At 46.0% G+C, this 12,974-nt stretch overlaps 2 protein-coding genes across 2 annotated transcripts; both read right to left on the bottom strand.

The window, feature by feature from the left end:
* Window positions 1–654: 654 nt before the first annotated feature.
* Window positions 655–8,711, bottom strand: LOC121867556. The gene is made up of 2 exons (XM_042367560.1): window positions 8,541–8,711; window positions 655–2,560 (listed from the first exon to the last, which is right to left on the bottom strand). Exon 2 carries the CDS (start codon window positions 2,533–2,535, stop codon window positions 655–657), a length of 1,881 nt encoding a protein of 626 aa, XP_042223494.1. The 5' UTR covers window positions 2,536–2,560; window positions 8,541–8,711.
* On the bottom strand, window positions 8,711–11,141 carry LOC121867555 (serine/arginine repetitive matrix protein 1-like). Its single transcript, XM_042367559.1, has 2 exons — window positions 11,059–11,141; window positions 8,711–10,973 (listed from the first exon to the last, which is right to left on the bottom strand). The coding sequence occupies exons 1-2, from the start codon at window positions 11,139–11,141 to the stop codon at window positions 8,873–8,875; spliced, it is 2,184 nt and encodes a 727-aa protein (XP_042223493.1). The 3' UTR covers window positions 8,711–8,872.
* Window positions 11,142–12,974: the final 1,833 nt, after the last annotated feature.

Genomic DNA, 12,974 nt, shown 5'->3' with positions numbered 1-12,974 from the left:
AACAAAAACACTACATCACATAAATTAACAAAAACACAGTTGACAAATACATTATTATCTGGTCCCTTAATTTGGTTGTTTTTGTTTATATATTAACAAAAACATCTCGACAAATACATATCTATTGATCTTAAGTTATTTCCTGGTTTATCTTTGCTTATTTTTGCTTACAAGTTCACAGTTCTATGCGTCCAACTTTTCTCCATTACTCAAGGTGGAGATGAAAAGATTTATATATATATATATACATTAATTATATGTTATATATATATACTTTGAATATATATATATACAGTATACTCTAGCTCTCATGGGCGCCTTAGTATATTTGGTATAGTGATAAAGTATCTTGATTTAGCCCCACCTCCCCACCCCCCCTCCCCTGCTTGATGTGAGGGGGAGAGGGGGTGAAGGAGGGGTTGGTATTGGACCTATTATTGTCAGGTTAGGTTATGTCAGGTTAGGTTAGGTCTTGTACGGTATTGACTCTTCTGGCGGTGAACTAAGGTGTGTCAGTCAGTGTCAGCTAGTAGGGTGGTGTCAGGCGGTAGGTGTCAGCTAGCAGGACGGTGTCAGGCGGTAGGTGTCAGCTAGTAGGATGGTGTCAGGCGGTAGGTGTCAGCTAGCAGGACGGTGTCAGGCGGTAGGTGTCAGCTAGCTGGACGGTGTCAGGCGGTACAAAGAAAGGTGCTGTGTCATAGAGGCTCCCTGTTGTTGGTGGAAGAACTTAAGGATGAGGTCAGGAGGCAGGATGCGTCGAGCCTTCTCTAGGGTGTGGGGATCCTCACAGTTGGCCAGACGGATGAGAGTGTCCTGGATGAAGGCCACGCGCTCGGTATCCTGCGTCCGGGAAGACCCTACTGGCAGGAGAGCTTCTGCAGGGTTACAAGGGCCAGGCAGTATACGGTAACTGTCCCTCATAGGGCCTTTGGTAGTGTCCCTCATGGCCAGGCTGTTCCTGGCCCGGTCACACACCAGCTGTATACCCTCCACCAGGAGCTTCCTTGAGGCCACCAGGTCACGTCTGGGTACTCGAGGCGTCAGGTCCACGTGCTGCAGAAGGTGGACCAGGTGGCGGGCCTCTCGCTGGCTGTCCAACAGTGTTCTCAGGTGAGCTTCACCAAGGTGAGGACCGTGAGTGACCGCCAGGTACCGTGAGAGGAGACCCAGGTAGTGTAGACGCCCTTGTTCCACCACCTCCTGCTCCACCAGCCCCGGCTCAGGGTAGAAGAGCGACAACACCTGCATCAGTATGGCCACCGTCAGGTCGGTGAAGAAGGGGGAGTAGGTGGTGTAGTAACGCATCACAAACATGAACTGCTCGTGGGTGAGGACGGGACGGATGGTGGTGGCCGACATGATGGGGCTGCTCTTATCGGTGCCGTTGTGAGCCTTCCACGTGTAGTTGGTCATGTCGATAAGGTGCGCCCCCGTGAAGTAGGTACTCATGGCCACCGCTGTGTGCAGCAGCTTCTGACGGTCCTCCTGCGCCAGGGTCTTGTACAGCGGAGTGTTCACCAGGAACTTGGCCCGTTTCTGTATGAAGTGTGAGTACAGCTTCCCTAACTCCTCCGTCTTGATCATCCGGTCCCGTATAGGTGCCGGCAGGTCGAACGAGGTTGAGTATAAGTCATGAAGCTCCTTGATCTCCCCGTAGTCCCGACAGCTGAGGTAAGGCTCCAGATCCTTCCCAAACACCAGCGGAGACTGAGGTAGTAAGGTAGACGGGCCGCCACTACCTGAACTACTGGATCTCTCAAGGGCGGCGGGGTTGACTTGAAGTTCCGTGATGGCTGGCTCCTTCTTCACCTCCCCCCAGGGTGTGGAGGAGGAGCGGCCGTCATCTTGGGTAGTGGGCAACACTCGGCTGCTAATAACAGTCGGTCTGGTAGTAGCCATAGAAGCCTGGCTATGAGGAGGGCTATAGTCTCCCATGGGGCTATGTCGTGTGGGACTACTTGGCGAACTAGCACACACCATAGGCATGTGGCTATTTTGTGGACTAATACTACCCACGAGATTATAGCTGCTGGGGGGGCTATGTCTAGGGGGCTCATGTCTAGCCATATTACCACTAGTACGTTCATGGAGACCTGAAGGCATATAACTAGTACCAGGCATAAGACTACTCCCCAGACCTGGATAACTAGTGACGAAGTTATCCCCGGGGAAGGGTCGATGATAACTGACGAAGGAGCCAGCGTCACCCCTTGAGGAACCCCTTATCGACGGAGCAGAACCCTCAGCTCTCGGATACCCAGATCCCATAACTACCCCTCCTTCGCCATAGCCCTGAGAAAACAATGGCCTTGGACCCTGAGAGCTACTGAGACCATAACTCGACCCTGGGGTCATGTCCCGGATGGATAAGCTTGGATAAGGCGTCTGGATTACATTTATGTTATGATTAATCCGTTCGTGGCGGCGTTGTGGTGGTGGTGGTTGTTGTTGTTGTTGTTGGTGGCGGTGGTGGTGGTAGGTGGGATTCGAGTGGTGCGTTCTCTCGTCCTCACGTTTGGCCAGCGACACGTCCATACCAGCGCGCAAACAGCCAGCGAACCTGTAATGATGGTTAGGTTAGTTTTTTTTGTGTTGTAGGAACCGGTTCCTACTACCACCTGAGATCCCTCGCCCGAGAATTGCTGTTCGACACCACAACCGCATCCAGCCCATACGTGCACGAACTGATCGCTATAAGAACAGCCCAGTCCCAACCATTGTAAAGATTATCAATAACTTGTAATAAATCAGTGTATTCACTCCCAGTAAACACTGCTCCTTACACTGTCACTATGTTGAAATGAACTGTAGTTTGAGCTTTTCCCCATCTAGTTATTTATGCCTTATTTGTGCTACCTATGTTACTTTGTATATTATTTAATTCGGAAACCCATTCTAAATATGTAACTGTATATTTTCAGCCTTCTGTCTGCCAAGGTTTCTTTTCAATAAAACGTTAAATTACGGCTATTATTATCACACACACACACACACACACACACACACACACACACACACACACACACTCTCTCTCTCTCTCTCTCTCTCTCCTCTGACGTCATAGACACTAGTGACGTCATTCTTCTGACGTCACAACCAGCGCAACCAATCAATTGTGAATTAGACTAACCCCGGGTAGTGTTGATGTATACTGTACATGTTTGTGTCCTAACCGATGTACTGTACGTCATGTATATATGGAGAGAGAGAGATCCAACGTTATCTAACCTAACATAGTGCAGTAAATACAGCCTGTAACATAAACTAAACTGTAGTGATGTTATGAAATAATAATAATAATAATAATAATAATAATAATAACGATGATAATAATAATAATAATTACAACAATTATAATAATAATAACAATAATAATAATAATAATATTAATACTACTACTACAAATAATAATAACAATAATAATAACAGTAGTAATAATAATAATAATAATAATAATAATAATAATAATAATAATAATAATAACGATGATAATAATAATAATAATTACAACAATTATAATAATAATAACAATAATAATAATAATAATATTAATACTACTACTACAAATAATAATAACAATAATAATAACAGTAGTAATAATAATAATAATAATAATAATAATAATAATAATAATAATAATAATAATAATAACAATATCTTTATTTCAGTCAACTATTGTAAGAAACTATCCCAATAACATCTCATAAAACAAAAATAATAAATACAAATTAAAATCTTGTGATACATATTTTTACTAAACAAATAAATAATGGCTAAAATAACACTAAATTAATTATCACTTTAGTTTTAAAAAAAATAATAATTAATACGTAACAAAAATGTAATTATGAGTATTTTTACACCTGAGGATTAGACACCTGATGCTACCTGAGGGTTAGAGTTAATTAGGGGTAAATAAAGGATAATAGGGGTTAAATAAAGGTTAATAAGTGTAAATAGTGGAAAATAAGGGTAAATTAGGGTTAAATAAGGGTTAATAAGGGTAAAATAAGGGTTAATAGGGGTTAAATAAGGGTAAACAATGGAAAATAAGGGTTAATATGATAAAATAAGGGTTAATATGATAAACTAAGGGTAAATAGGGGTTAAATAAGGGTAAAATGAGGGTTAATAAGGGTAAATAGGGGTTAAATAAGGGTAAGTAGGGATTAAATAAGGATAAACAATGGAAAATAAGGGTTAATATGATAAAATAAGGGCTAATAGGATAAAATAAGGGTAAATAGGGGTTAAATAAGGGTAAAATGAGGGTTAATAAGGGAAAATAGGGGTTAAATAAGGGTAAATAGGGGTTAAATAAGGATACAGTGGAAAATAAGGGTTAATATGATAAAATAAGGGTAAATAGGGGTTAAATAAGGGTAAAATGAGGGTTAATAAGGGTAAATAGAGGTTAATTAAGGATAAACAGTGGAAAATAAGGGTTAATATGATAAAATAGGGGTTAATAAGGGTAAACAGTGGAAAGTAGGGGTTAATAGGTGTTACCGCAAGCAGTAATGAATAGGATAACACATAAACAAACATTATGTTAGGGTGTAAGTCATGTCATGTTTATTGGGTGTGTCTGCCTGTATACCGTGTGTAGAGTGTTGACATGGTGGAGATGAGAGACCCATGTTAGGCTGTAAGTCATGTCATGTTTATTGGGTGTGCCTGCCTGTATACCGTGTGTAGAGTGTTGACATGGTGGAGATGAGAGACCCATGTTAGGCTGTAAGTCATGTCATGTTTATTGGGTGTGCCTGCCTGTATACCGTGTGTAGAGTGTTGACATGGTGGAGATGAGAGACCCATGTTAGGCTGTAAGTCATGTCATGTTTATTGGGTGTGTCTGCCTGTATACCGTGTGTAGAGTGTTGACATGGTGGAGATGAGAGACCCATGTTAGGCTGTAAGTCATGTCATGTTTATTGGGTGTGCCTGCCAGTATACCGTGTGTAGAGTGTTGACATGGTGGAGATGAGAGACCCATGTTAGGCTGTAAGTCATGTCATGTTTATTGGATGTGCCTGCCAGTATACCGTGTGTAGAGTGTTGACATGGTGGAGATGAGAGACCCATGTTAGGCTGTAAGTCATGTCATGTTTATTGGGTGTGCCTGCCTGTATACCGTGTGTAGAGTGTTGACATGGTGGAGATGAGAGACCCATGTTAGGCTGTAAGTCATGTCATGTTTATTGGGTGTGCCTGCCTGTATACCGTGTGTAGAGTGTTGACATGGTGGAGATGAGAGACCCATGTTAGGCTGGTCATGTCATGTTTGGCCAGGTGTATCTGCTGTATACCGTGTGGGGTGTTGACATGGTGGGGATGAGAGACCCATGTTGAAACATGAAGAGATCATGTCATGTTTATTGGGTGTGTGCCTGCCTGTATACCGTGTGTAGAGTGTTGACATGGTGGAGATGAGAGACCCATGTTAGGCTGTAAGTCATGTCATGTTTATTGGGTGTGTCTGCCTGTATACCGTGTGTAGAGTGTTGACATGGTGGAGATGAGAGACCCATGTTAGGCTGTAAGTCATGTCATGTTTATTGGGTGTGTCTGCCTGTATACCGTGTGTAGAGTGTTGACATGGTGGAGATGAGAGACCCATGTTAGGCTGTAAGTCATGTCATGTTTATTGGGTGTGCCTGCCAGTATACCGTGTGTAGAGTGTTGACATGGTGGAGATGAGAGTTTATGTAAGTCATGTCATGTGTGTCTGCCTGTATACCGTGTGTAGAGTGTTGACATGGTGGAGATGAGAGACCCATGTTAGGCTGTAAGTCATGTCATGTTTATTGGGTGTGCCTGCCAGTATACCGTGTGTAGAGTGTTGACATGGTGGAGATGAGAGACCCATGTTAGGCTGTAAGTCATGTCATGTTTATTGGTGTGCCTGCCAGTATACCGTGTGTAGAGTGTTGACATGGTGGAGATGAGAGACCCATGTTAGGCTGTAAGTCATGTCATGTTTATTGGGTGTGTCTGCCTGTATACCGTGTGTAGAGTGTTGACATGGTGGAGATGAGAGACCCATGTTAGGCTGTAAGTCATGTCATGTTTATTGGGTGTGCCTGCCTGTATACCGTGTGTAGAGTGTTGACATGGTGGAGATGAGAGACCCATGTTAGGCTGTAAGTCATGTCATGTTTATTGGGTGTGCCTGCCTGTATACCGTGTGTAGAGTGTTGACATGGTGGAGATGAGAGACCCATGTTAGGCTGTAAGTCATGTCATGTTTATTGGGTGTGCCTGCCAGTATACCGTGTGTAGAGTGTTAACATGGTGGAGATGAGAGACCCAGAGGAGGTGAGGTGTTGGGTGGTAGTAAGGGAGTTTGTTTGTGTATAATCGCCTGACTCAACAGCCCTCACCCATCGAGAGAGGGTTGGGGAGGCGGCTGGTGTATCGGCACTGTAGTTATTCAGACCACAGAGGCAACACCTAACCTGGTTCCTCATTAAGTTATTCAGACCACAGAGGCAACACCTAACCTGGTTTCTCTTGAGACTTTCAACACATAAGTTTAACTAGTACTTATTATGTACACATGTAGACTGTGTCCGTTGCTTCGTTTATCATTGTGGTAACATAAAATATGGCAAATTAAGTACTCATTGTAAGTGTTAAGATTAGATTAATTACAAAGCTATGATTGTCATGTATGATTTAGGTTAATTACTAAAATGAATTGTATCCAAGAGGTTGACCGAATTATAATATTTGAGTTCAACGTCACAAGTCTGATTATCCTTTAACCAGCTGAATGGCGGTTACACATAGGGTTAAATAAGATTAAATAAGATTAAAATAAGGGTTAAATAAGCCTTGATAATAGGTGACTATAACATTCAGTACCACGAACAGCTAAACATCACAAACAAGATTTTAACTCAACAAATATATTTCCTATGTTAATGTGAGGTAAATCCAACATCCTATTATGAGGGGCAATAAGAAGAGTTAAATCAGGGTTAAATAAGGGTTAAATAAGGGTTAAATCTGGAATAAATTAAATTTGGGTTAAATATGGATTAATTGGGATTAAATAAAGGTTAAATATGGATTAAATAGGGGTTATTTAGGGATTAAATCAGCATTAAAGGTTAAATTGGGGTTAAATCTGGATTAAATATGGACATTCTGTTTATACACGAACACGTAACCAAAACAAACCACAAGTCTAACATTAACCTCTACCTTATTTAGTTGATTTTGTAGTTTTCGTCTTTCAGGATGTAAATAAACAGGTTTTTTTTTTATCGGCTATCGGGATGTAAACACACACTGATCAGTTATATAAACAAACCCTTAACGAGTTTATTTCAACACTAGTTAACCATTACGACTAAACTACTGTAAGAATCTTAACGTGTATTTTAGTAAGCAAATACAATAGGTTGCCAGATGTTGCCTCACATTCCGACCTTCACCACTCTACACTTGTCAAGAAAATACCTATATAAACTATGTAAATATATCCACCGTATGGATTATAATACCTAATTTATATATATATACATCGAAAGTAGATTTATATAGGGTATTTTTTGTATATATTTAGTCACTGGTTTGGTGTTGGGTATGTAGTAAGAATTGAGAATATTATGCCCTAGTGTGGGTGATGAAGCAGTTTCTTATCACGGGTTATCAGAAGTGAAATACTGCTTATCGTTAATAGTAGTGGATTCTTAGCTTCCTCTCTCTCTCTCTCTCTCTCTCTCTCTCTCTCTCTCTCTCTCTCTCTCTCTCTCTCTCTCGTCATGGCTATTTATAACACCTGTGAGAATATATTACTTTAATCAACAGGTGTATAGGTTAGGTTGGGTTGGATTTGGTTAGGTTGGGTTTGGTTGGGTTTGGTTAGGTTAGGTACGCAGATATTTTTATTGATTGTTATGCATTCAACCTCACTTTTTTACTACACACACACACACACACACACACAGCATCCCTTACTTGTACACACACAAATAATCACACACTCACTCATAACCACAAGTCTACTCGACACAAACAAACACACATACACACACACACATACACGCAAACACATACATATAAATACAATTACACAAAAACACACACAAACACACGCTAGCACAAACACGTATCTCACCCATGAAAATACATAAGTTTACCATCACACTCCTCCGTTTTCTCATATTCCATTCTTACTCCACACTCTCTACCTAGAAGATTGGAGTAACTTGCTTAAATTAATATCGTCTGGAGGATGGATTACTAACAGACAGACAGACATAGAGACACCATACAGACACCATACAGACATACAGACACCATACAGACACCATGCAGACATACAGACACCATACAGACACCATGCAGACATAGAGACACCATACAGACACCATGCAGACATAGAGACACCATACAGACACAATGCAGACATACAGACACCATACAGACACCATGCAGACATACAGACACCATACAGACACCATGCAGACATACAGACACCATACAGACATACAGACACCATAGAGACACCATACAGACACTCAACTGACCTGCACTCCTGGCAACTCCGTCGAGAATCAACAGTTATTACGCACTGTTGATCGCTGGTACAGACGAAGGTACGATAGGCTTTACTTAAGACAGCTCTCCTGAAGAAGGCCTTACAGGAGTCACAAGCCAATCCGCCGAAGTGTAGCGACCTGGCCACATCACCACATACACCACATACCTGTTAATTTATCATTATAATCACAGGTGTTTTAGATGACCTGAAGATTAGTTACCCTAGTTTATTTCACAGTAAGATTGATTTTATTGGGTGGATAGTTTACGCCAGACGCTAGTGAATGCTCGCACTGGTAATCATTTTGGGGCAAGACAGTCATATACTCACCTTTCTTTGGAGTCTAATTTCCTCTTCCATTTCTCGTCTTGTTGGTGAATAACAATCTGTTGATGGCGTTGATATGTTGGCATGGAAAAGCGGCGTTGAAATGGGCGTGGAAGTGGGCGGGGTGGGACGTCGTGATGGCGGGGTAGTGCGTCGTGATGGCGGGGTAGTGCGTCGTGATGGCGGGGTAGTGCGTCGTGAGGGCGGGGTAGTGCGTCGTGAGGGCGATGTAGTGCGTCGTGAGGGCGGGGTAGTGGACGGGGAGTTGCGTTGAGAGGTCGGCGTGGAGGTGCGTTGAGAGGGTGGTGAAGGAGGGGTTGAAATGAAGTGTTCTTGTAGCGTTGAGAGGAGCGTTAAGGGCGTTATCGGCAGGAGAGGAGGTGGAGAGTTTCGACGCGGCGTGGGTAGCGCTGAAGTGTATGGCGTTGAACAATGTGGTGTTGATCTGTGCCTAGGAGACGTTGAACTATGCCTGGGTGGCGTTGAACTATGCCCGGGTGGCGTTGAACTATGCCTGGGTGGCGTTGAACTATGCCTGGGAGACGTTGAACTATGCCTGGGTGGCGTTGAACTATGCCTGGGTGGCGTTGAACATTGCGTTAAGGGAGTCACACTGTGTATATGGGGCGTCACACTATATATATGATGCATTGAACTGTGAACAGGTAGCGTTGAACTCTGTAAGGGTGGCGTTAAAGTGCGTTGAGGGTGTGGCGGCGTTGAACTGTGAACAGGTAGCGTTGAAGTGTGTTGTGGCGTTGAACTGTGCAAGGATAGCGTTGAGATATGCTTAGGTAGGGGTGATGAACTGTGCAAAGATAGCGTTGAAGTGTGTCTTGGCGTTGAAGTGTCTCTGGATGATAGCGCTGAAATGTGTCTAGATAGTGGCGTTGAAGTGTGTCTTAGCGTTGAAGTGTGTCTTGGCGTTGAAGTGTGTCTTGGCGTTGAAGTGTGTCTTGGCTTTGAAGTGTGTCTTGGCGTTGAAGTGTGTCTGGGTGGCGTTGAACTATGCCTGGGAGACGTTGAACTATGCCTGGGTGGCGTTGAACTATGCCTGGGTGGCGTTGAACTATGCCTGGGTGGCGTTGAACTATGCCTGAATGGCGTTGAACTATGCCTGGGAGACGTTGAACTATGCCTGGGTGGCGTTGAACTATGCCTGGGAGACGTTGAACTATGCCTGGGTGGCGTTGAACATTGCGTTAAGGGAGTCAAACTGTGTATATGGGGCGTCACACTATATATATGATGCATTGAACTGTGAACAGGTAGCGTTGAACTCTGTAAGGGTGGCGTTAAAGTGCGTTGAGGGTGTGGCGACGTTGAACTGTGAACAGGTAGCGTTGAAGTGTGTTGTGGCGTTGAACTGTGCAAGGATAGCGTTGAGATATGCTTAGGTAGGGGTGATGAACTGTGTAAAGATAGCGTTGAAGTGTGTCTTGGCGTTGAAGTGTCTCTGGATGATAGCGCTGAAATGTGTCTAGATAGTGGCGTTGAAGTGTGTCTTAGCGTTGAAGTGTGTCTTGGCGTTGAAGTGTGTCTGGGCAACGTGGAATGACTCGTAGACTGAATTTCAACGCCTGAGACATTGCGTTTAAACGTCGCTGAGTGGTCCAACGGTAATAGTGGCGGAGGCAATGTCTTGAGAACAGGGGATCGAGCCTCTGTCTCGTCTGGTCTCGATTGGATTCTATTTGGCGGCGATCTCGTCACACTCGTCTCGTCTCTCTTCAGGTGAAACGAGGACAAGACGTGGCTTCTGTCCTCGCCATATATCTCGTAAGATCTTTCCTGCTTTACCTCACTCTTGTCCTCGGTATATGCCCCACGAGACCTCTCACTCCTGTCCTCCTCACGAGACCTCTCACTCCTGTCCTCCTCACGAGACCTCTCACTCCTGTCCTCCTCACGAGACCTCTCACTTCTCTCACTCCTGTCCTCTTCACGAGACCTCTCACTCCTGTCCTCCTCACGAGACCTCTCACTTCTCTCACTCCTGTCCTCTTCACGAGACCTCTCACTCCTGTCCTCCTCACGAGACCTCTCACTCCTGTCCTCCTCACGAGACCTCCTCACTTCTCTCACTTCTGTCCTCCTCACGAGACCTCTCACTCCTGTCCTCCTCACGAGACCTCTCACTCCTGTCCTCCTCACGAGACCTCTCCGTTATCTCGTACCTGTCCTCGGCAATTAGAGACAGGTGAGCTTGATTGAACAGCTCGTGAGTATATTGTTCCCAGGTGGTAGCTCGTCTTGACATCACGGTGACTTCAGTGTGTAATGATGTCAGTGAGAGAGAGATAGAGAGACATAGAGATAGAGATAGATACTCGTAGGAATGGGTGACGTCAGAACTTGGTGATGTCAAGGCTTAGTGACGTCAGAACTTGGTGATGTCAAGGCTTAGTGACGTCAGAACTTGGTGATGTCAAGGCTTAGTGACGTCAGAACTTGGTGATGTCAGGGCTTAGTGATGTCAGAACTTGGTGATGTCAGGGCTTAGTGATGTCAGAACTTGGTGATGTCAGGGCTTAGTGATGTCAGAACTTGGTGATGTCAGGGCTGAGTGATGTCAGAACTTGGTGATGTCAGGGCTTAGTGATGTCAGAACTTGGTGATGTCAGGGCTTAGTGATGTCAGAACTTGGTGATGTCAGGGCTTAGTGATGTCAGAACTTGGTGATGTCAGGGCTGAGGGATGTCAGAACTTGGTGACGTCAGAACTTGTTGATTTCATAACCTGGTGTAGACGGGGCTGAGGGATGTCAGAACTTGGTGACGTAAGAACTTGATGACGTCAGAACTTGATGACGTCAGTACTTGGTGACGTCAGACCTTAGTGACGTCAGAACTTGCTAACGCCGTTTTTCCCTCCAATCAAAATCCTGAAAAGAAAAAGTTTGAAACATTAATAAAAGAAGATAGATAGATAGATAGATAGATAGATAGATAACAGCCCCCCTCTACTCCCCCACCCCCCTCTACTCCCCACCCCTCTACTCCCCACCCCCTCTACTCCCCCACCCCCCACTCCCCCACCCCTCCTCCTCCCCACCCCCTCTACCCCACCCCCCCTACTCCCCACCTCTACTCCCCACCACCCCTCTCTCCCCCCCCCTCCCCACCCCCCCACCCCCTCTCTCCCCCACCCCCTCTCCACCCACCCCCCTCTACTCCCCCACCCCTCTCTCCCCACCCCCCCCTACTCCCCACCCCCCCTCTCTCCCCCCACCCCCCCTCTCTCCCCACCCCCTCTACTCCCCACCCCTCTCCCCACCCCTCTCCCCCACCCCCTCTACTCCCCCCACCCCCTCTACTCCCCACCCCCCTCTCCCCCACCCCCCTCTCCCCACCCCCCCTCTCTCCCCCCACCCCCCCTCTACTCCCCACCCCCCCTCTCTCCCCACCCCCCTCTACTCCCCCACCTCCCTCTCCCCCCACCTCCTCTCCCCACCCCTCCTACTCCCCACCCTCTTCCCCCCACCCCCTCTCCCCACCCTCCCCTCCCCCCTCCCCCACCCCCTCTCTCCCCACCCCCTCTCTCCCCCCACCCCCTCTCTCCCCACCCCCTCTCTCCCCACCCCTCTCTCCCCACCCTCTCTCCCCACCCTCTCTCCCCCACCCCTCTCCTCCCCCACCCCTCTCTCCCCCACCCCTCTACCCCACCCCCTCTCTCCCCCCACCCCTCTCCCCACCCCTCTACTCCCCCACCCCCCCCTCCTACTCCCCCCCCCACCCCCCCTCTACTCCCCCACCCCCCCTCTACTCCCCACCCCCCTCTCTCCCCACCCCCTCTCCCCACCCCCTCTCTCCCCCCACCCCCTCTACTCCCCCTCCCACCCCCCACCCCCTCCCCTCCCCCCACCCCCCTCTCCCCCACCCCCCCCCACCCCTCTACTCCCCACCATGTGACGAACTATAATGAGAATGAAAATTCTTTATATCAGTCCCGTTATTAAACCTCCAGCTAACGGGTGATTATGGAGAAGTCCCGTTATATGGAGGGTTTAATAACGGACCCTCGATATAAAGAACTTTCATCTCATTATAGTTCGTTACATGGTGAAGTAGAGTGAAAGAGTGTGAAAAATACC

This window comes from Homarus americanus, unplaced genomic scaffold (genome assembly GCF_018991925.1).
Source record: "Homarus americanus isolate GMGI-L3 unplaced genomic scaffold, GMGI_Hamer_2.0 scaffold7832, whole genome shotgun sequence".
Lineage (NCBI taxonomy): Eukaryota > Metazoa > Arthropoda > Malacostraca > Decapoda > Nephropidae > Homarus > Homarus americanus.
The sequence above is the reverse complement of the archived record's forward strand: the minus strand, read 5'-3'. Positions and strand labels throughout refer to the sequence as shown.